Below are 20,448 nucleotides of genomic sequence, written 5' to 3' on the forward strand. Positions count from 1 at the left end.
GGGGAGGGAGAACAGCTCTCCTTGCCTTCCAAGCGGTTGGCAGAGGCGGCTGCTGCTCCTGCCTGCTGCCTGGCTGATGGAGAGATTATTTCTAAGCCCTTCCCATTCCCCCCCTCCACCGCTTCTCTTGCAGGACCACACTGGCTGTCCCCGTGGGACTCAGTGCATAGCCCGCCGCTGAAGCAGGACAGCTGGCCCGGCTCCCTCCCAGCATGAACCCCTCAAACCTTCACCTCACACAGGAAAAAGGGCTTCTGGGTCCTTTCATAGAAGCGACCCCACTCTCCCTGGGCTTTTCTGCAGCTGCTGGAGAGAGAGATACAGAATGAATGGACTTCAGGTTTCCGAAGAAAGCAGGCGAAGAAAGGTTGAAAACTAACTCTGCCAGCAACTGCTGTGTTTGGGATGGTTCTTCGCTTCTCCTTCATCTCCACCACAAACCCGTCTCTTCCCAGGGCATCAAGACATGCGCTCCCCTTGCCCGGCAGGGAAACAGCTGGAAACGGGCTCCCTGAGAAGGGTGGGTGAGTTAAACTTCGGAGGAAGAAGTTAGTGTTTGCTGCAGGGGTGGGGGGTTGCCGGATGCGCTCAAACACCCTTTGCCAAAGTGCTGTTTTGAGTGATTCTATTGCCCAGGCTCTGGGAAGAGGTTTGCATGCCGGCTACTTCTGGGGGGCAGTGCGTTACAAAGTTGGCTTTGTGCAGTGAATGCAGAAAGGGCATTGGCGGGGGGGGGGGGGGGTTCTAGAAAGGGCTCCCTGCGTTGCACTGGGACTCTCTGTGTGACCTTGGCCAAGTCCCTTCAGCTCTCCAGCTCTGGGGTTTTTTCACTCGGAAAACAAGAATGCTTGGGAAGGGCTCCCCTGATTTCAAAATACTCTTCTCTCTGCAGGCTGCTCCTTGTTCTCTGGCCATACGTTGTAAACGAAGCAATCACGCAGAATAGCAGAATATCGTGTGGTGAGCAAGTGTAAAATGCATAGGCTGTGATTCAACTCTCCACCGGCTGCTGGAATCCGACTGGCTCTGAAATTGAGAGGAACTTTTATTTCCATTCAGCTGCTGAGTTTTTCCCTTGATTGGAGTGCATCTTGGAATGTAAGGTTATGGATGCATTAGAAACAGCTCTGGCTAGAATGAAGAGCACAGGAAATGGTTGCAGGAGGCTGAGAGTGAGGAAGATTGTGGCAATGTTTTGTTTTGTTTTGTATTGTTTAATGCATGGGCTAAATCTAAAACCCTTCCTCTAAGTCAAGCGTCCCAAATAGGTCTGAAAAGGAGAGATCATTTGTGGCCTCTTCATTCCACAGAAAATAAGATCAAGGTCCAGAGAGGGGGAGTGACTGGCTCAAGGTCACACAGCAAAGTGGCTGAGGCAAACACCCCACAATGGTGTGCCGTCATTGATGGCAGTGTCCTCTAAATAGGAAAGCAAATGAGAGGGATGAGGTGACCATTGTAAAGCGACTCCTTGAGCGTGAGATGCTGTGCCAAGCAGATTCCCAATCCTCATCGCCTCACCTTTCTGGGCCTCAATTTCCTCACCTGCAAAATGGAGATACTAATGTATCCTATGGGGTCGTTGAGATGAGTTACCTTAGGAGGCATGGGGATGGGTGCCTGGCAGGTCAGAACTGTCTCGAAGCATTCTTAATGTACACTGCATGTATGTTATTGCATGTAACCCTCACGGTGCCCATAAGGTGGGCACCCCAACTACCCCAGCTGTGCAGATGACGCGAAGGCCTCAGAGAGGCCGAGAAACCCACCTGTGGTGGCAGTCTGTAAGGGATCAGACCCTGGCTGTGAACTTGATTTTTGCACCCTTAAGCTCTATTTCCAACAACTGTCCTTTGCAAGGTTGGTGTGAGTCTGGTCACTGGCCCAACAATGATGAGATCAGAGAGGTTCAGGCCCATGCCCAAGACCACACAGCCTGGAAGTGACCCAAGCTCTGGCTTGCCCAACTCAGGACCGAGCTCCCCAAGTTCCAGTCACCAAATGCCTGTTCCAGGGAGATGCTTCAGAGATAGGAGTAGACACTATCTGGGAAGGGATGCCATAGTCATCTCCTTCTGTTCGCTGATAGATCCCAAGTGCATCTGGTGCCCAGTAGGTGCCCATCCGTGTTGGAGGGAAGATTGAAAGAATAACGGATACAGGTGCAGTTGCAGGAAAACAAACGTGAGATGCTGTCTAGGACTCTGCCCCGAGACTGATGCCCCTCCCCTTTTCTTGCCCTTGTCCCTTCCGGTGCCAGGACGTCTTCGGCGATACCCAGAGACAGGGGTCTGCACGCCGGACACCGTCACTTCCGGTCCTGCAGCCCTTGGAGTCAGCTCTTTCCCGGCCCTGTGGAGCCACCATCCATCAAGGGCATTTACTACCCCCGCCGGGCCCGGAAGGTGGGCGCGCTGGATGCCTCCCCGTCGGGGGACCTGAAGAAGGAGATGCTGGTCAACGTGGGGGGCAGGAGGTACCTCCTTCCCTGGAGCACGCTGGACGAGTTCCCGCTGAGCCGCCTGAGCAAACTCCGCTTCTGCCGGAGCCACGAGGAGATCGCGCAGCTCTGCGACGATTACGACGAGGACAACCAGGAGTTCTTCTTCGATCGGAGCCCCAGCGCTTTCGGGGTGATCGTGAGCTTCCTGGCGGCCGGCAAGCTGGTCCTCCTCCGGGAGATGTGCGTGCTGTCCTTCCAGGAGGAGCTGACCTACTGGGGGATCGAAGAGGCCAACCTGGAGAAGTGCTGCCTGCGGACCCTGCTGCGGAAGCTGGACGAGCGGGCGGAGCTGCGCAGGGAGGAGGCGGTGCAGCGGCAGAGGGAGGCCAGCCGCCCGGCCGTGCGCACGTCCCGCTGGGGCCTCTTCATGCACCAGCTGCGGGAGATGGTGGAAAACCCGCAGTCGGGGCTCCCTGGGAAGGTCTTTGCGTGTCTGTCCATCCTCTTCGTGGCCACCACGGCCGTCAGCCTGTGTGTCAGCACCATGCCGGACCTGAGGGCGGAGGAGGACAAGGTGAGTGCTTGCTTTCTCCAGCAGGCCATGCCCGGCGCCGCGGGACTGAGAGGCCACGAAAAGGCTTTCGTATTTTTCAAACAAGAAGGAAGGAAACGAGTACGATCCCTGCTGGATCGTATACATTTCCAGCCAATGCAGTCGTAAAAGATAACTTTTATGTGTGTTTTTTGGAGAAGGATGCACATAAAAGGGGTCCAGGAGAGTCACCAGTAGCAAAGGCTGACCATCGCCAAAGCCACCCTGGTCTTAATGGGCAGAGCAGGCCCACATCACGTGTGCCTCTGCCAGCTCTGTGACCCCTGGCAAATGTCTCAACCTCTCTGAGCCTTGGTTTCCTCCTCCGTAAAGCAGCTGACCTGGCTATGAAGGTTCACACCCTGGACGTATTCACCGCGTGTTACCTGAGCAGCGGCTGGGAGTGGGGCGCTAGACCAGGCCAAGGTTGCCTCCCTTCTTAAGCCAGCATTCTCGTGGGCATCTCAGCTCCAGTCTCAGATGAAGAAATTGAGTCTCAGGACGTTTAGCTCCCCCAGAGTTACCATGCAAACATGCTGGTGAGAGTCTGGACCCCGGTTCCTGAGCCCCCCCAGTCAGCACCCCTCCCCCACCCCCACCCCCACCCCCAGATGGGGACCTCGGAGCTGAGTTGATGTGGAAGTGACCCCGCCCCAGGGGGCCTGAGCAGAAACCTTTGCTTGCCCACTACTGTGCTGTCCTTCCAAATAGCGGTGGGAGACCCCACCCCACCTCTGGGACCTGGGGGGTCTGAGAAATGAGATAAGGACCTGACAGTGTGTTGGGAAGATGATGGGAGAGCTTCACATTGAGATGTGTATGGTTTCTCGAGTTAAAATGTGGCCCCATACTCCTCCATGGCTCCCGTCCCCTGACGTCCTAATAATGTCACTTGTGTTGACATTATAGCAGGGGATTCCAATAAACAACGCACGTACATGAAGCAGTGCAGGCTATATATGTGGTTTATAACTGGTGTCATTGACCTAAGTCCTCTTCCCTTAAACATATATCCCAGAGACCATCAGAGAACTTTCCAGAAAGACAGGACTTAGAGGGAGAACCAGCCAGTGCTTCACTCAGAATAGGCACTTGATACATGTTTGTTGAATCAAAACCTATCTTGTCCAACCTGGAAACGTTTTGTCCTAAAGGAAAGCCACCAAAATGTTTCACCTTTCAAACAGCTCTTTTTTTTTCCCCCTAGAGAAGACCTTAGCGCTAATCGTAGGCATTTTTTTCATTCTTTAGCACGAAATCATGTGACTCAAGAACCTGCTTGTGGACAGAAAGATTAGATGTGGACACTGCAGTGAAAAGATTAGGAGAAAGTAAGGGACCTCTGTTCCCCAAGGATGGGACTTGATCCCACTTGCTGAGGAAGGGCCCCTGGATTTTTCTCGAGCCTCTTCCTCATAGGGCTTCTCAGGGTTTAGATTATGCAGAGGGACAAGCTCTTTCCAAAGCCTAATGGTTTGAAAATCAGGCAGGGTATGAACCCAGGATGGTGTCACAGGAACCCGGAAAAGTAAATCAGAGGCGGGAGAGAGAACTGGGGACTCAGGCAGCCATTTCTATTGGTAGAATAAGAGGGGTGATGTCCAGCCCCGATTGTCCTGTCCGGAGAGATGATGGGAGGTGCAGCCCTCCCAAAAAAGGGTGTCTATTTCCCCATTTTTGACGGTAATTCAGAGAGGCTGGAGGCTGAGGACCAGGCGAGCTTTGTTCCTTCAAACGGTGCCCTTCCATTTACATAAAAAGATGCTGTTCTTTCTTGGCCACACGTGCCTGGTATTTCATATTTGGCCTCTGGGACATCAGTCTGAAAGCAGCGATTCAGCAATGGCTGCAAAGCCGGGCAGCTCGCTCCTGGGGACAGTCAGTGCCCAGGAGGCCTGGGGAGCCGAGTCATCCCCAGAGGATGTGACCCACAGAACTCCTTCATCAGACACGGGAGAGGGGTCACGCCGGGTTGGAGAATTAGAACACATGCAAAGTATTTTCCTTTCCTTTCTTTCTTTCTTTCTTTCTTTTTTTTTTTTTTTCTAGCTTCTTACAGCAATATCCCTTGAGTAAACTTGGCAGTGGGGTGCAAGCTCTGTGCCTGAGATTGCAAATTAAAATGGAGCAGGGGGGGAGGCAATAAGACAGGCAGGATCAAGCCAAGTGCCTAAGCATCTCCAGCAGCATTCAGACTCTGCTGGCTTCCCTGGGGCAGCTCAGCCCCAAAGGGATGAGGGAACTGAAGCTTATTAAGTGCCCCTTCAGGAGGTTGGCATTTGCTAGGATGGACTTAATCCTTGCAGTAGCTTTTGGAAGTGGATACCGCTGCTCCCCGCCGCCCCCATTTTACAGATGAGTAGACTGAGGCTCAGGGAAGTTTTATCACTTTCCTAAGCTTGAAGTTAGTAAGTGGCAGAGCCAGGATTTGAGCTCACCCCTGCCTGGCTCTCAAACCCAACCCCTTAGGATGGCACCATCTTTTAATGCTGAAGTCACTCTACCTGTAGGCTGGACCCTTAGCCTCCACGACACTTAGCGTTTCTGAGGCAGCCAGACTTTCTGAAGTGCTTCTGTGTCTGCTGGGACTGTTCCGAGTGCAGATGCTCTGGGTTTGAATCTCAGCCTCACCCCCACACACTCAGTGATCCTGAGAAAGTCACTCTTTGCGCCTCTGTTTCCCTATCTGTAAAATGGGGATGCTATTAACCTTTTCTTCAAGCAGCTACTTTGAGGACTGAAAGAGTAATTCGTGGTGTTCCCTGGTGGCTCAGAGGGGTGGGGATCTGGCATCTGGGGTTTGATCCCCTGGCATAGGAACTTCTGCATGCTGTGGGCATGACCAAAAAATTAAAGAGTAATTCAATGTAAAGTGATTAGAACAATGCTGACACATAGGAAGTGTTCAAAAAAGGTCGGTTTGTCATCCTGATCCACTTCTGAGGTACTCGTTCACAGGAAGTCACAATATTTATCCTTTTATTCTATTCATCAACAGGTACTGTGTGCCTGTTAAGTACATTCTTCTGGGTGCTGCAGATAAGACAAATCTCTCACTTTCTAGGAGCCTATATTCTGAGCTGCCCAGGTCCCTTTCTTTTTCTCCAACAGAGATGAAATTCACATTACATGAAATTAACCATCTTAAAGCAAAGAATTCAGTGGCATTTAGCACACTCATAATGTTGTGCGGGCCACACTTCTATCGAGTTCCACAACATTTTCTGCACTCTGAAGGAAAACTCTGCACCAGTGAGGCAGCCGCTCTGCACCCCCACCAATATCCCGCGGCAATGACCAGTCTCCTTTCTGTCTCCATGGACCTCCCTACTGCAGACACTTCATTTAATTGGAATCCTACCATTCGTGGCCTTTTGCTTCTGGCTTCATTCATGTCATATAACATGTGCAGGGTTCATCTGCATTGAACCCTGCCAGCACTACATTCTTTTGAGGGCTGAGTAATATTCTACTATCTGTAAATGCCACAGTGTGTTTACTTGTCCATCTGGTGATCAACACTGCAATGCCCCAGGTTTTCCACTTCCCTCTGCCCAAGTCCTGTGCCATGGTTGTCAACCCTGCCGTTTTTCCCAGGTGCCCTTTCCACATAGCCCTTGCCCAGCATCTCTGCTGGTCACAGCACCTTGCCCTCCCTCTGGGGAGGCTGAAGGACACCGGGCCGCTACAGCTAGACACTTGCTCCTTTTCTTTTGGCCTCTTTCTTCCTCTTTTCTGCTCCCGAGATATCCCAAAGGCAGCAAACGGTATCATTCATGAGAAGGAGCTGAAATCTCCTGTCTGCGCGTGCTGGGTTGGAATCCCAGCCTGGTATGCCCTGGCTCTGTCCTTGGATGTGTCACTCTGTTTCTCTGTGCCTCTGTTTCCTCACCTATGAAAGATGATAGCGACAGCACCTGCTCAGAGGGAGCCCGTAAGGCTGATGATCCTTTTATCATGTGCTGGCACAGAGCCAGCAGGGGCTGTTTTCACTCACCTTTGGGGCTTGTTCACACCCTCCCACCTGCACATCTGCCTTGCTCATCACACTCTCCCAGCTTCGTGGAACCAACGTGGCGGCAGTCAAGGTGGCAGCCAGTAGGTTCAAACATCTTTGTTTCCAGTGCCTAGCATCGTTCTTCACTCACTCATGCACTTCCCCGAGGGCGTGCTCAGTGCTGGGGACGTCTGGGGACAAGCGGGGGCACATGCTCTCATGTCCCTTCCCATTCTCGCTTCACCTCCTCCCCAGAGGTTTGCAGGGGACTTTCGGGGCTGTTGCAAAAGGACACACTCCAGATTGCAGCTGTGCAAAGGGCGCTGGGTGGGAGCAGAGCTTGGGGGGCGTGGTTTGGGGGGGCACCTGTGCTGTGCTCTCCGTGCCTCACTGAGACGGGGAAGGAAGGCACAGAGACTTTTAAAGACCAAGAGAACCACGGGGGACCCCTCCATGGAACAATCCCCTCCTGGCATTGGGTGTACCTCAACTTTTGGCATGCAATACCTATCCCCTCCCCAGCCCCAACTCCTCCCTGCCTTTGATAAAAAGCTTCGAGCTGGAATCAGCATCTCCTCCTCCCTGGCTCTTTCTTGGATCATGAATTAGCTCCGTAAAGAACTGCCCACTCTCAGTAGCTTCTCTGTGTTCAGTGACATTTGGTAATTGACTTAGGGAATTCTTCTTAACTTGCTTTTGGGGCTTGGGGGTTTTCTCCCTCCAGCTGAGCTTCCCTCTGTCCCAGCTGACAAGCAGTCCTCTCCATCGCCCTTTCCCATGGGTAGCACACACCATGGCTCCAGTTCCTAGCCCCCCCCCACTCTGCCCACCCTGCCTGGCTCCACACCCTCCTCAGAGCCCCGGTGTGCCAGGGCTGGGGAGTGGGGGCAGCTGAGGGAAGGGACAGCAGCTCAAGGTGGGGTTGGGGGTGGGGGGTGGACCATGGAAGGGCCATGAGGGAGGGGAGCATGGCAGAGGGAGACCGGGCTCCCGGGGAGAGGCGTGGGTCAGCAGTGCCAGGCATGGGAGATGCTCGAAGAAAACAGCCCAGGACCAGAGGTCAGGGACAGAGGCACAAATGATGGAATTTGTGGCCAGGAGGAAGCAAAGGGAGGGAGTGGGTGGAGCTGCTGGTTGGAGCTAAAGAGGGTAAGACATGGCCAATTCTGGCCGCATTCCTAAGGGGGAGCCGGCAGGCATTGCTGGGAGACAGCGGGTGCGAGGGTGGCTCCAAGGTCAAGACTTTGGCCCTGAGTCCCTCCCAGATGGAACTTTAGAACTGGCCGTCGCTGCACCTGCAGCCGTCTGCCGGACAGCCTGTCCAGATGGTCTCTCGGGGACAATGGCTTTGTCCTCAGAAAGCCATGGCCACCCTCTGACCCCAGAGCCCTTCAGAGCAGCTCTGCTCCAGAGCTTTGGGGAAGGATGGGGCTGCTGTCACCCCCTCACCCAGAATGGCTCAACCACTCAGACTCAAACTCTGCTTTCTTTTTCACTAAGATCTCATCATAGCCTGTATGAGTCACCCTTTTAAAGTGCGCAGCCAGTGGTTTTTAGTATACAGTTGTGCAACCATCTTCACTGTCTAATTCCAGAACATTTTCATCACCCTAAAGAGAAATCCCACACACACCAGTTACTCCCCACTCCCCCCATTCCACTAGCCACCTGTGACCACGAACATACTTTCTATATTCGTGAATTTGCCTTTTCTTGGCATTTTACAGATACAGAAGCGGACAGTATGTGGTATGTTATGTTGGCTTCTTTCACCGAGCAAAAGGGTTTCAAGCTTCATCTGGTTTGTGGATGAACCAGAACTTCCTTTTTGTGGCTGCATAATATTCCATCATGGGACTAGACCATATTTTGTTTGTTCATTCATCTGTGGATGGGCATTGAGCTTGTGTCCACACTTTGGCTGTTATGGATCATGCTGCTGTGGATATTCATATACAAGTTTGCATGTGAATGTGTGTTTTCAGCGCCTTTGGGTATGTACCTCAGAGCGGAATTGCTTGGTCATAGAGCGAATGTGTATTTAACTTTCTGAGGGACCCCCCCACCTGTTTTCCATAGCAGCTATACCATTTTACACCCCCGCCAGCAACATTTGGGGGGTTCTGATTTCTCTACTTCCCTACCAACACTTGTTTCTTTTTATTGAAGTATGATTGGTTTATTCTATTATGTTCGTTTTAGGTGCATAGCAGAATGATGTGTTCTTTTATAGCGTTTACGCCATGGAAAGTTATTAGAAACTATTGGCTCTATCGCCTGTGCTGTACGTGACATCCCTGTGCCTTATTTACCCTATAACACCAGCCTGTACCTCTGAATTCCCCGCCTCTTACACTTGCTCCTTTTCGTTCTTATCATCACAGCCATCCCAATGAGTATGGGGTGGTAGCTCCTCTGGGTTTGATTTCCAATCCTGACTTTTTTTTAACTTTCCATGATGGAAAATTTCAGGCATTGTCAAAGTAAACGGAATTGTATAGTGACCTCCCAAGAAGTACTCATGACTCAGCTTTCACGATCGTCCGCAATCTGCCATTCTGGTTTTCACGCTCTCCATCCCCTCCCACCCAATCCTTCAGCACCATGATTGATCATGTTATTTTCATTTTACAGTGTTATGGGTACATTTTACACACACTGAACAGCACAAGTCTTATCTGTCCAATCAACAAAGGGGGCACGCCCATGTTACCCAGAACCCTGTTTAATAGGGAATGTTCCCATCACCCTAAAATGGTTCCTTCAGCTTCCCTCGTAGTCCTTCCCTACCCCATCCAGAGGCAGCGCTGTCCACCTCTGATGAGTTTTGCCTGCTCTTGGACTTCGCCTGGAGGAAGCACATCTGGCTCATTCACGGCACATCTGTCTGTGACATGGTCCGTGTTGTCACGCTGCCCACCCCTCCCCCTCCCCAGGGCTGGTCACCTTTTTCTTCATGGCAGGAGGGAATCAGATCATACCTCGCTGCTGCAGGTGACAAGCCCCCTGGGAGGGCGGTGTCACAGACCATCCTGGTTTGGCCAGGACTGAGGGAGTTCCGGTGATCTGGGACTTTCTGTTGCTCAGCCCAGAAAGTTCTGGGCAAACCAGGGTGAGCTGTTCATCCTACCTCTAGAATATGACCAGAAACTTGCTGAGAGAAAGAGTGACGTTTTTCCTTTCCTTCCCTCGAGTTTTATTCACATCTTGGCTGACTTGGGGATCCTTTCCTCAGCTCGAGCCCCATAAAGTCCCGTCACCACAATGCTGGCTGCTAGTGGGGCATTGCTCTGAGGGCCAGCACTGGGAGGCTGCTCCGGGATGCAGAGTGGAGCAGCAATGCAGGGGTGACTCGGCAGAGCGCTGCTGCAGTGCAGGAGGTGGCCAGCGGCGGGAGGTGGGGGTGGACTGGGGCATGCTTCGAATATCCAAGAGCTGGCACCAGAGGCAGAAGGAGGACCCACAGAGCCCCCTCTGCCTCCCAGGAGCCGCCTTTCTGAGCTCCTGGGTCACTGGTCTGGGAAGATTATTTTCAGGCCACAAGAGGCTTTTACACCAAAGAAAAAACTCCCAGAATGTCAGCAACAAAGAAGCCTTATAGAGAGAATCTGGCTCAGAGTCTGAAAAACTTCCAGGCTCCTCTGACTCAGCAGGGGGGGGGTCTTGCCAAAATGCAGGTTCCTGGGCCCCACTCCAGGGCTTTGCTTTCATGATGGGAGCCCCATCTGCATTTGTAACAAGCATTCTGGGGCATCCTGAGGCAGGGATTGTGAATCGGCTTGGAGAAATGCTAATTTTGGTCTACTTTCTTCATCAGAAATTAAAACACAGAGAGAGGCAGTGATCACTGAAAGGTCACATAGCAAGTGTGTAGCAGGACTGGGAATCAGGATCCCAAACTCCCGAGCCTTCCAGAATCCCCAGGCAGTCATGGCAAAGACGGCTCGTGTGCTGGAGAATTCCCTCGGCTTCCCATAAAGCCCAGGATAGAAGGGGACAGTTAGCCTTGAACTGACGAGGCGGGCTATGTCTGTGACCGGTGACTCATCTCTGTTACCTGTGCCTGCAGGTGTAGCAGCCTGCTGACTCCTTTACCTGCCTCACTCCCATTCATCACAACACTCCGGAGACAGAGAACCAACAGTCCAGGGGGGCAAATGATTTGCCCGAGTAGGCAGAAGTGGGAGAATGGAACCTGGGTCACAGACACTCCTGACTCCACGCTCTCAACCCCCATCCCCAGCTCCCGCCTCTTTGGTAGACCAGAGAGAAGGTGGGGCAGAGAGCTGCTCGTCCCTGCACTGGCAAAAAAAGATCAGGACCATCCAGCTCATTGCTTCTTTCAAAGGCCAGACATAAAGAACATTTCAATTTAGAATCCCGGTGAGCCCAGGCACTGGAAATAATTTCTTTTTCCAGTTCAGGGGTTTTTAATCCAAAGAAAACTGCAGGTGTCAACATCTTGCTTTTCACTCAGTCAGCTGGTCTTGGTCCTTCACTCGCCCATCCGTCATGGATACAGAGGGTAGGGCGACTGATGCAGATGGAGATGGAGCTGATGGAGAGGCAGATGCAGCTAGAGATGTGGACACAGATGATACAGATATAGATGGAATTTTTAGAGTCAGGTTCTCAACGCTGGTGCTGCATTAGAATCATTGATGGGGCTTCTGGAAAGTTCTACAGCTCAGCTGAAACCTAGATCAACAAAATGAGACTCTCTGGCGTCCCGGACCGGACATCAGGCTATTTCAAGGACCCCACCCCCACCCCCGCCGCCAGGGGATTCTAATGTGTGCAGTCAAGGCTGAGAACGACTGCGTTAGATCAGAACTTCTCCAACTTTATTGTGCATGCATATTATTGTTAAAATGCAGATTATGGCTCCAAAGGGATGAAGTGGAGCCCAGGATCCTGTGTTTCTAACAAGCTGGGGGAGGAGGATGCTTCTGGTTCCAGGACACTCTTTGAGTAGCAGAGGGGCTAGCGGAAGTCTCTGTTGGGAACATGGGTGGGAATGACACAGCAAAGAGCCCACAGGAGCTTCCCCCACCCCCACCCCCACCCCCGGCTGGGATCTCGCAAGAGAAATAGCTGCAATCCACATCACAGGGCTGTGCTAGGAATGCATTCCCTCTCTGCCCACACCCCAAGCATTCACCCCCCAGAAACCACACCTGCTTCTCTAGTGCTTTACCTCCAGAGTCTAACAAGGGGCCTGGCACAAGATGAACCCACCACATATTTGGCCTGGATGAATGAATGAGGGATGGCGGGCAAAGATGTTACAGAATAGCATAGAGTCTCCCAGGAGACCATCAACCATGACACTGAGCCCCAGCAAGTTATTTCAGCACTTGGACCATAAATGAAGCCAAGCTGCCTGCTCATGGCATCACTGCGGGGCTTCAGTGACAGCACCAGGGCAATGCCCAGTACACAAGAGGTGCTTAAATCGGTAAAGGAGAAAATGGGCTGCTCTAACAAAGAGGGCCCCCAGTAGAACAGCTTTAAACATAATGGAAGCTGATTTCTCTCACAACGAGGGCCCAAGGTGAGTGGGCAGCTCACATTCTGAGACTCAGATTTTTTCCACCTAGATGTTCCATCCTTCCTGGGCCATTGGTCCAAGCTGCGGGTTCTAAGCTGGGTCATGTGGGTTGATGTGGCTCGCAGGAAGCGGGAAAAGAGAGGGCATGAGCTCAGGCCAACAACTGCAGTCCTAGAACTGGAGGTGGCAGGCATCGCTTCTGTTTACTTTCTGTCAGTGGGGGCCTTAGTTGTTTGGCTACACTTGGCCGCAAGGGAGGCTGGAGAGGTGGTCTCTCGTCTAGCTGACTGGCCATGTGCCAAGCACTGTGTAAAAAGGGGGTTGGGGTGGGTGACTAAGAGTCTACAGCACAGAGCGCCATCGATATAGACATAATGTATCGAATATACAGACTATTTACTAGACAAAGAATATACACAGAATATATATTGGGGGATTAATATATGCACACTACTATATATAAAATAGGTAAACAACAAGGACCTGTGGTATAGCACAGGGAACTGTATTCAATGCCTTGAAATAAGCTATAATGGAAGAGAATCTAAAAAAGAATATATATGTGTATATATATATATATATATAACTGAATCACTTTGCTGTACACTTGAAACACAACATTGTAAATTAACTATACTTTAAATATACACATATTTAGTGTATATGTAATATCTAATGACATGTATTAATAGTACATCATATAATATTACATAATAAAATATCAGTATATTGTATAATATATAGCGCATGTTAATACAAATATATGGTTCATATATAAAATAGAGAAAGGATATATATTTGGTATAGAGACTGCGTACGGAATCTGTATAAACGGAGTCGATACCGGTGTGGACACCGCTCTGTGGAATTGCTTTTCCGGGTGGTTATTTCTCCATTTCCAGCGGGGCTGCCCGTCCCCTCTCAACCCACATTTTGTCGCCTCTCCAGGGGGAGTGCTCGCAGAAGTGCTACTACATTTTCGTCGTGGAGACCATCTGCGTGGCCTGGTTTTCCCTGGAGTTCTGCCTGCGCTTTGTCCAGGCCCGGGACAAGTGCCAGTTCTTCCAAGGGCCCCTGAACATCATCGACATCCTGGCCATCTTCCCCTACTACGTGTCCCTCGCCGTGTCCGACGAGCCGCAGGAGGATGGCGAGAGGCCGGGCGGGAGCTCCTACCTGGAGAAGGTGGGGCTGGCGCTGCGCGTGCTGCGCGCCCTGCGCATCCTCTATGTCATGCGCCTCGCCCGCCACTCGCTAGGGCTGCAGACGCTGGGTCTCACCGTGCGCCGCTGCACGCGCGAGTTCGGCCTGCTCCTCCTCTTCCTCTGCGTGGCCATCACCCTCTTCTCCCCGCTGGTGTACGTGGCGGAGAATGAGTCGGGGCGGGTCCTGGAGTTCACCAGCATCCCCGCCTCCTATTGGTGGGCCGTCATCTCCATGACGACCGTGGGCTACGGAGACATGGTCCCCAGCAGCGTGCCGGGCCAGATGGTGGCCCTCAGCAGCATCCTGAGCGGAATCCTCATCATGGCCTTCCCGGCCACGTCCATCTTTCACACTTTCTCGCACTCCTACCTGGAGCTCAAGAAGGAGCAGGAGCAGCTGCAGGCTCGCCTCCGCCGCCTGCAAAGCGCCACCCGCGGCCAGTGAACACGAACGCCTGAACGACCTCAGCGACCTGATCCTGGAGCGCCCTGCCTTGCCCATCGCGTACATTTAACTCAGAATCCCCTCTGAATATGCCAGAACGTCAACCCGCCGCCCTCGGCTGACGTGAGCTCTCGAAGCTACGAGGGGGCTCGAGGCCAAAGCTGCTTGGCCGGGTGATTCTTTGACCCTTCTGGCCCCCGCGGTCCCGGCTGACCTTATCCATGTCACGTGTCATCGCCTCTCTCCCTGCTCCTCATGGAGCACATCCACGTTGGCTGGGTTAGGTCTGTCTCCCTCTCATCTCATTTCCTTCCCAGAAGAGTCTTCAACATCCCAGGCTGGGTTCCAGATGCCCACAGAACCGAGCCTTTTTCCTGGACCAGCCCATCGCCAGGAACTAGAGGGTCCAGTCACGGCAAGCCCTTCTGATTAGATCTTCCCTTCCAGTCCTTCGGTGGGTTCCAGCCGGGGTCTCCCGCTGCTCACACCATGGGTGGCATTTTCCTAAAACAGCTCTGGAAGCTCCTAGCCCCAAAGGCAGAACTGACCTTTGCATTAAATCCCACTGTAGAGTCTGGTGGCCGGCCATCCCTCCTGACGCACCTGGGACCTGGTGTGCCACTTGTCAGCCCAGCAGGCCCTCCTTGGCCACCTGGGCTCTTGGTGGCACATTCTCCAATTATCCGGTCCTTGGCCTTTATAGAGGCTAACTCTTGCGGGGCCCTGCATTGTCCCTTAATTGAACTGTCCTTGCTGCCGAGAACCTCCCAGCATGGCAGGGACCTCAGCTTTCCACTGTCAGCGAAGCTGCCACGGACGCATCATAGAAACCAGGGCAGCCTTAGGATCTGCCCCTTCCCTGCTCCCAGACCCCTTGATGCTGAGGACAGGCTTCCTCGGCTGATATTTAAATGGACTTCTTTATCCATCCCTTCCTTAACAGGCTCGGCCCTTTGCCTCCAGTGTGGGAGATGGAGACAGGACTGAGTCTTAGGAGATAAAAGCCACACATCCTGAGCCGAAGGGAAAGAGCAGGAAATTCCGAGCCATCGGCTCCCAGAGGCCCAGGAGGGCTGGAACGTGGAGGGAGGAATGTTTTGGGCGACGAAGCCTGAAGGGTGGGTTGGGATGAGATGCTGTGCAGAGGGTTTGGAGGTCTCGGTCGATGGAGAGGTGATGCTGGAGAGACTGGAGGAAGGGATGATGGGAACGGACTCCTGGCGTGGATGGTGATGATGACAGGATGGGCTGCAGGAGGACCGTCTGGAACAGGGAGCCCGTGGGCAGGTCAGCAAGCCCTAAGGGCCTACCTCCTCCACGACACTAACTGTCCACGGGGGTACCAAGGCGTCTCATCCTTTGTTCTCCAGCCGAGAGCCCCTGGGAGAGGGCTCGATGGCACCACCCTCAAGTCCTGGGATCAAAGGGATGGCAGACGGGAGGTCGTGGACCTGCGGATCTGACGTTGTTGTTGTGTCAGCGTGTTAGCATTTTGTCACTGGAGACAACTTCCTTGCTGTTCATTCATTCCACTAGTATTTAGTGCAGACCTACTATGTGCCGGGCACATGCCTTCCCCTGACCTCACTGCCAGGGTCAGCACAGCCACAGGCTCTGGCCCAGGGGGGCACCCTCACCAGCATCTAGCTTCAGGCTGGCCCTGACCTCACAGGGAGCCCTCGTTCCCTTTGACTGTTCTGGGTGCCCTCCCAGCTGATGGGCACACGTGTCCCCATCCCTCTAGATCCCAAAGAGCTGGCAGGGTACCCCCCCCCATCCTTTCCATGCTGACATTTCACCAAATGGGAGCTTTGCCTAGTAGCGTGGTGACCCGTCATACAAGGAAAGGCCCTACACCCTAGAAAAGCCACCTGTGACTTTAGCCCCTTTTCCTGTCAGTCTCAGGGGTTGGGCTAGACCTGGGGTTGGGTTTTCCGGCTATAGGGTCCCAGGAAGACCCTCAGAGCTGTTGTGCGTGGAGAGCTATGGTTCCAAGGTGCAACCCTTACAGGTAATGACCTTGAAAAGAATGTGCAGATTTATAAACACCCTTCCCCCTTTCAGCCAGTGCCCATCCATGGCCCCCATGCAGGGTGAGCTCACCCCAGACCACAGAAGACCTGGGACCCACATCGGACCCCACGTCGTCCCTCCCTCCTCTGATGGGAGACCTCTGTGCTGCGTGCCTGGTGCAGTCACACCCCACTCCAGCTCAGCACATGCTGTGACTGGCTCCCACTCAGGCCTCTATGCTTTCCTCTGTTTCCCACACCAGGCATCTGAACAAAAATGTGCCAGGACTAAAAGAAAAGTAGGTGAGCCCATCACCAATATTATGAAGCTCTATAGTGTCTCAGTACATGCCCAGTGGGTATTCTTTACCAAATCAGAAGTGGAAAATTGGAATTGATTGCTTGCATGTGGGGCTTAATTAAAGGCTATTTTTTTCTCCCCATGATGCCCCGGGGGCTGGTCTCCTTGTGTTAGTCAAGCCTGGCAGAACACCATTCCTTCATGCAGATTGGGTGGGATAGGGATGACCAGTGAGTTGCTAGGTGCTCTCTTCCTCCCCATTGGCTGAAAGCAGTCTTCTGATTCCCAGAAGGGCTTGTTTTTCTCTGAGGCCAATGGGCATGACTGCAGCCAAAGGCGGAAATTTTCCAGCTGAAGGTGAAGAGCAAAGGGCCCTTGACTTCAAGCCATCTTCACTTCCCAGAGGCAACTTCAACACTCTAGTCAGAGCTGAGCCCGAGAAGTGACTTGAGGATGGATGAGTTAATTCTTCAACACAATGCAAGTGGGTCTTGACCCACTGGCTCTACTTTCATGGCTTTTAAGACGTAAGAAATTCGTACCTGGAAGGCCTGTCAGAAAACAGACTATGCAGGCAGCTTGTATGAGGTGGCTATGAACCTCTGGAGATTATGTGTGTCTCAAAATGCACAGCTTTGAAAAAGGGTTCAATTTTATCAGCTCCTTAAAGGAATCCATAAGCCCCGCAAAAGGATAAGAAGTTAGGCAAATCAACTGCATTTTATGATGGCAAGGCCAAGGCTCAGAGAGGGAAAGCCACCTACCCAAGGCCACACGGCCAGTTCATTTAGTGAGATCCGAGCATCCCGATTCCCAGCAGAACACTCATTCTAGTATATCAGCTCTTAGCTTCATCTGAAACAGTGCCCCAGATCTCAAAGAAAATATTCAAGATGAGGTTGGAAATCTTTGCATGCTACCATGAGCAGAGTAAGAAGGGCCGTCTTGGGGTGGGTATCTGGGCACCAGCTCCTTCGCTGGTGGACATGGAATCTGATTTCACTGGGCCTTCCTTTTCTCATTGATCCCATGAGAGGGTGGGTGAGGTAAAGTCCCTTCCAGCTTGGATAGCTGATGATCCTGAGAAGTTCATTGCAACGATTTATACCATGGAGAGAAGTGGGCAGGTAAGAAACAGACAGGTGAGAAAGGAAAGCCGACCGCAGCCCCTGACTCTCCATAGAATTGCTCCCTTAGCAAAAATCAGCAGGTGATTCAAGTTTGAATAGAAGTTCACGGAGATCCCTATTCATCACCCACCGCCCGGGCTCCTCACCCCCGGCGCCTGGTTGCACTGCTCCACGTGGCCCCTGCCTGCCTCTCTCTAGTGGCATTAAACTCCCCCCCCCCTTTCTTCCTCTTGTCAAAATGCTAATAATGGGCTTCAGTTATTGATTACTAGGCACCAGGCAATTGATTTCTTTTCGGACTAAACCCAGGCTATAGCAGTGAAAGTGCCAAATCCTAACCACTAGACCAGGGAACTCCCCAGGCAATTGATTTTTTTAATGTTTGAATTTGGGAAACATGTCACACTCGCAAAAAAGTTACAAAGAGTAAAAATACTACATAGGAGTTCCCATTGTGGCTCAGTGGTAACAAACCCAATTAGTATACACGAGGACCCGTGTTCGATCCCTGGCCTTGGTCAGTGGGTTAAGGATCCTGTATTGCCGTGAGCTGTGGTGTATGTTGCAGAAGCAGCTCAGATCTGGTGTTGCTGAGGCTGTGGTGCAGGCCAGCAGCTGCACCTCTGATTCAACCCCTAGCCTGCGAACTTCTATATGCCACCAGTGTGGCCATAAAAAAAAAAAAAAATACTACATAGGCTACTCTAATGCACCTTTTTAAAAACATTTGGAGAGTTTCCTGGTGGCTCAGTGGGTTAAGGGTCTGGCATTGTCACTACTGTAGCACAGGTCACTGCTGTGGCACGGTTTTGATCCCTGGCCTGGGAACTTCCACATGCTGCAGGAGTGGCCAAAAAATGTTTGGTACTGTTTGCTTTATCATGTGCTCTATTTTTTTTAATTATCTATATTAGTGTGCTTTTGTGGACCATTTGAGAGTAAGATGACTATACCATGGTATTTTGCTTTCAGAACTTTAGAATGTAGTCCCTGGAAAGCCCATCAGAAGATCATGGGTCCGAAGGTTCCCAGTGTTTCCACGAGGGGTCTGGGAACCTCTGGAGATGACACACAACACAGCATGGGTCCGTGCTTCGCAGGTGCATTTCAGAGTGCAAAGTGTCCAGTGACTCCATCAGATTCTCAGAGGAACCTATGACTCCTCCCCCAAATAAAAGGACAGACGCTCTAAGGTAAACCAATGCCTCGGAGAGCCCAAGGTGACCAGAGATGTGTTGGTGTGTAGATCATAAGAACAGTGTCTTCCAAAACCACAGTGCAGTTGCCCAGTTATCCGCATCAGCACCGTTCACTTGGATGCAGTCCTTGAATCCAGTCTCCTGTCTGGTCCAGGTTTGCAGACTGACCTCATCATATCCTTTCTAGCCTTTCCTCCGGGACAGGGTCCATGTAGCCTTGGGGGTTGCATTGCCCTGTCCTGTCTCTTTAGCCTCCTGAAGTCCGGATCTTTCCATAGCTGTTCCTCGGCATAGATGACAAGGGAACTGGGGGTGAGTGCTAACTTCCCCTTTTGAGTAGAATGTGCCTCGTTTGGGGTCCACCTCGTGCTTAGACTGAGGCTGGGCTTTCCTGGTCACACCCTACCTCTGCGCTCTGTTCCTCTGGGGGCGTCACATCTAGGGGTGCCCTCGCTGGTGACCGACGAGCCCTTTATTTGGGAGGTGACCCTGGGAGGTGCTGGCTGGGCAGTGAAGAGTGATAAAGAGGCAAGGGGCTGGGGAGTGAAGGCTGGCCCGAAGGCATTCAAGGAAGAAACAAAAATAACCTCAGTTCCCTAGCAGGCCGGACAGAACATGCCAGAAGGCCGGCTGTGCCTGGACCACCCGCCCCCTCTGTGAGGAGGAAAGCATATCCATCCCCGAGGCTCAGGGCAGCTCTCTCTGCAGCTGCCACAAGGAGGGAACCCTCCGTGGCCCTCCTGACCCTGCCAGCTGCCTCACAGATGTCCAACCTGCCCCCTTTACGGCCGTGGACACGGCGGTCCAGGGAGGGGGTATGATGGGGGAGGTCGCACAGTCAGCGGTGGCAGAGCCAGGACTGGCAGACGGCACCCTCAGCCTGTGCCTCCTGCCCCTCTCACCCAGCATTTGACCTCTCACCAAGGGGCACCTTCTGGGAACACGAGGTCAGTTACAAATAGAACAAAACAATGGGCTGCCACTGTCCCCACCGGCCCTGTGGCTCCTGGGCCCTCCGGAGCGCCGGACTGAGGCTGTGCGAGCCCAGGCCTGCCTCCTTGGCCGCTGCTCTGGGTGACACGAGAGACACATTGTGACTTTCCTCACTCACCTTTGCTGCAAGGGGGACAATGGGGAAATGAATGAATTGGGGCACCATGAGCTAAAATTAGCCAATCTTGCCATTGCAAAAGCTTCTGTTATACTCAGTCAATGACTTGAAATAAGATCCCCCGGGGCAACTCAGCAGTTTCACCTGGCACCTTCCCAGCTAAGCTTGGGGCTCAGCTCCGAAGGAATCATGAAACAATATTAAGAAGTGATGAGTGGCTTCTCCAGTGCCTCAGGTCTAGCCTAAGGCTGGCCTTGTGGATGCGGGAGGAGGGGGTGGGGGCCGGGTCAGGGCTCACCCACACCCCACCCTGCCACGGCCAAGTCAGAACTTGGGAGGGACAGTGGCTGCTTTCTGGGGCAGGGTTTCTTAAGTGCCTGCCATGTGCCAGGCATTGTTCTGTCAGCAAGACAGATGCTCCTGGCACCTGGGTGGAAGGGAGGAGCCGGGGTGGGGAGGCAG

At 52.6% G+C, this 20,448-nt stretch overlaps 1 protein-coding gene across 1 annotated transcript; it reads left to right on the forward strand.

Annotated features, from left to right (window-relative positions):
• The first annotated feature begins 162 nt into the window (after positions 1 to 162).
• On the forward strand, positions 163 to 14,756 carry KCNG4 (potassium voltage-gated channel modifier subfamily G member 4). The gene is given in 5 exon segments (XM_047793719.1): positions 163 to 520; positions 893 to 1,098; positions 2,261 to 3,017; positions 13,532 to 14,221; positions 14,223 to 14,756. Coding segments are annotated over 4 exon segments (1,530 nt in total). The 5' UTR covers positions 163 to 520; positions 893 to 1,096; the 3' UTR covers positions 14,304 to 14,756.
• Positions 14,757 to 20,448: the final 5,692 nt, after the last annotated feature.

The sequence above is a fragment of the Phacochoerus africanus genome, chromosome 8 (genome assembly GCF_016906955.1).
Source record: "Phacochoerus africanus isolate WHEZ1 chromosome 8, ROS_Pafr_v1, whole genome shotgun sequence".
Lineage (NCBI taxonomy): Eukaryota > Metazoa > Chordata > Mammalia > Artiodactyla > Suidae > Phacochoerus > Phacochoerus africanus.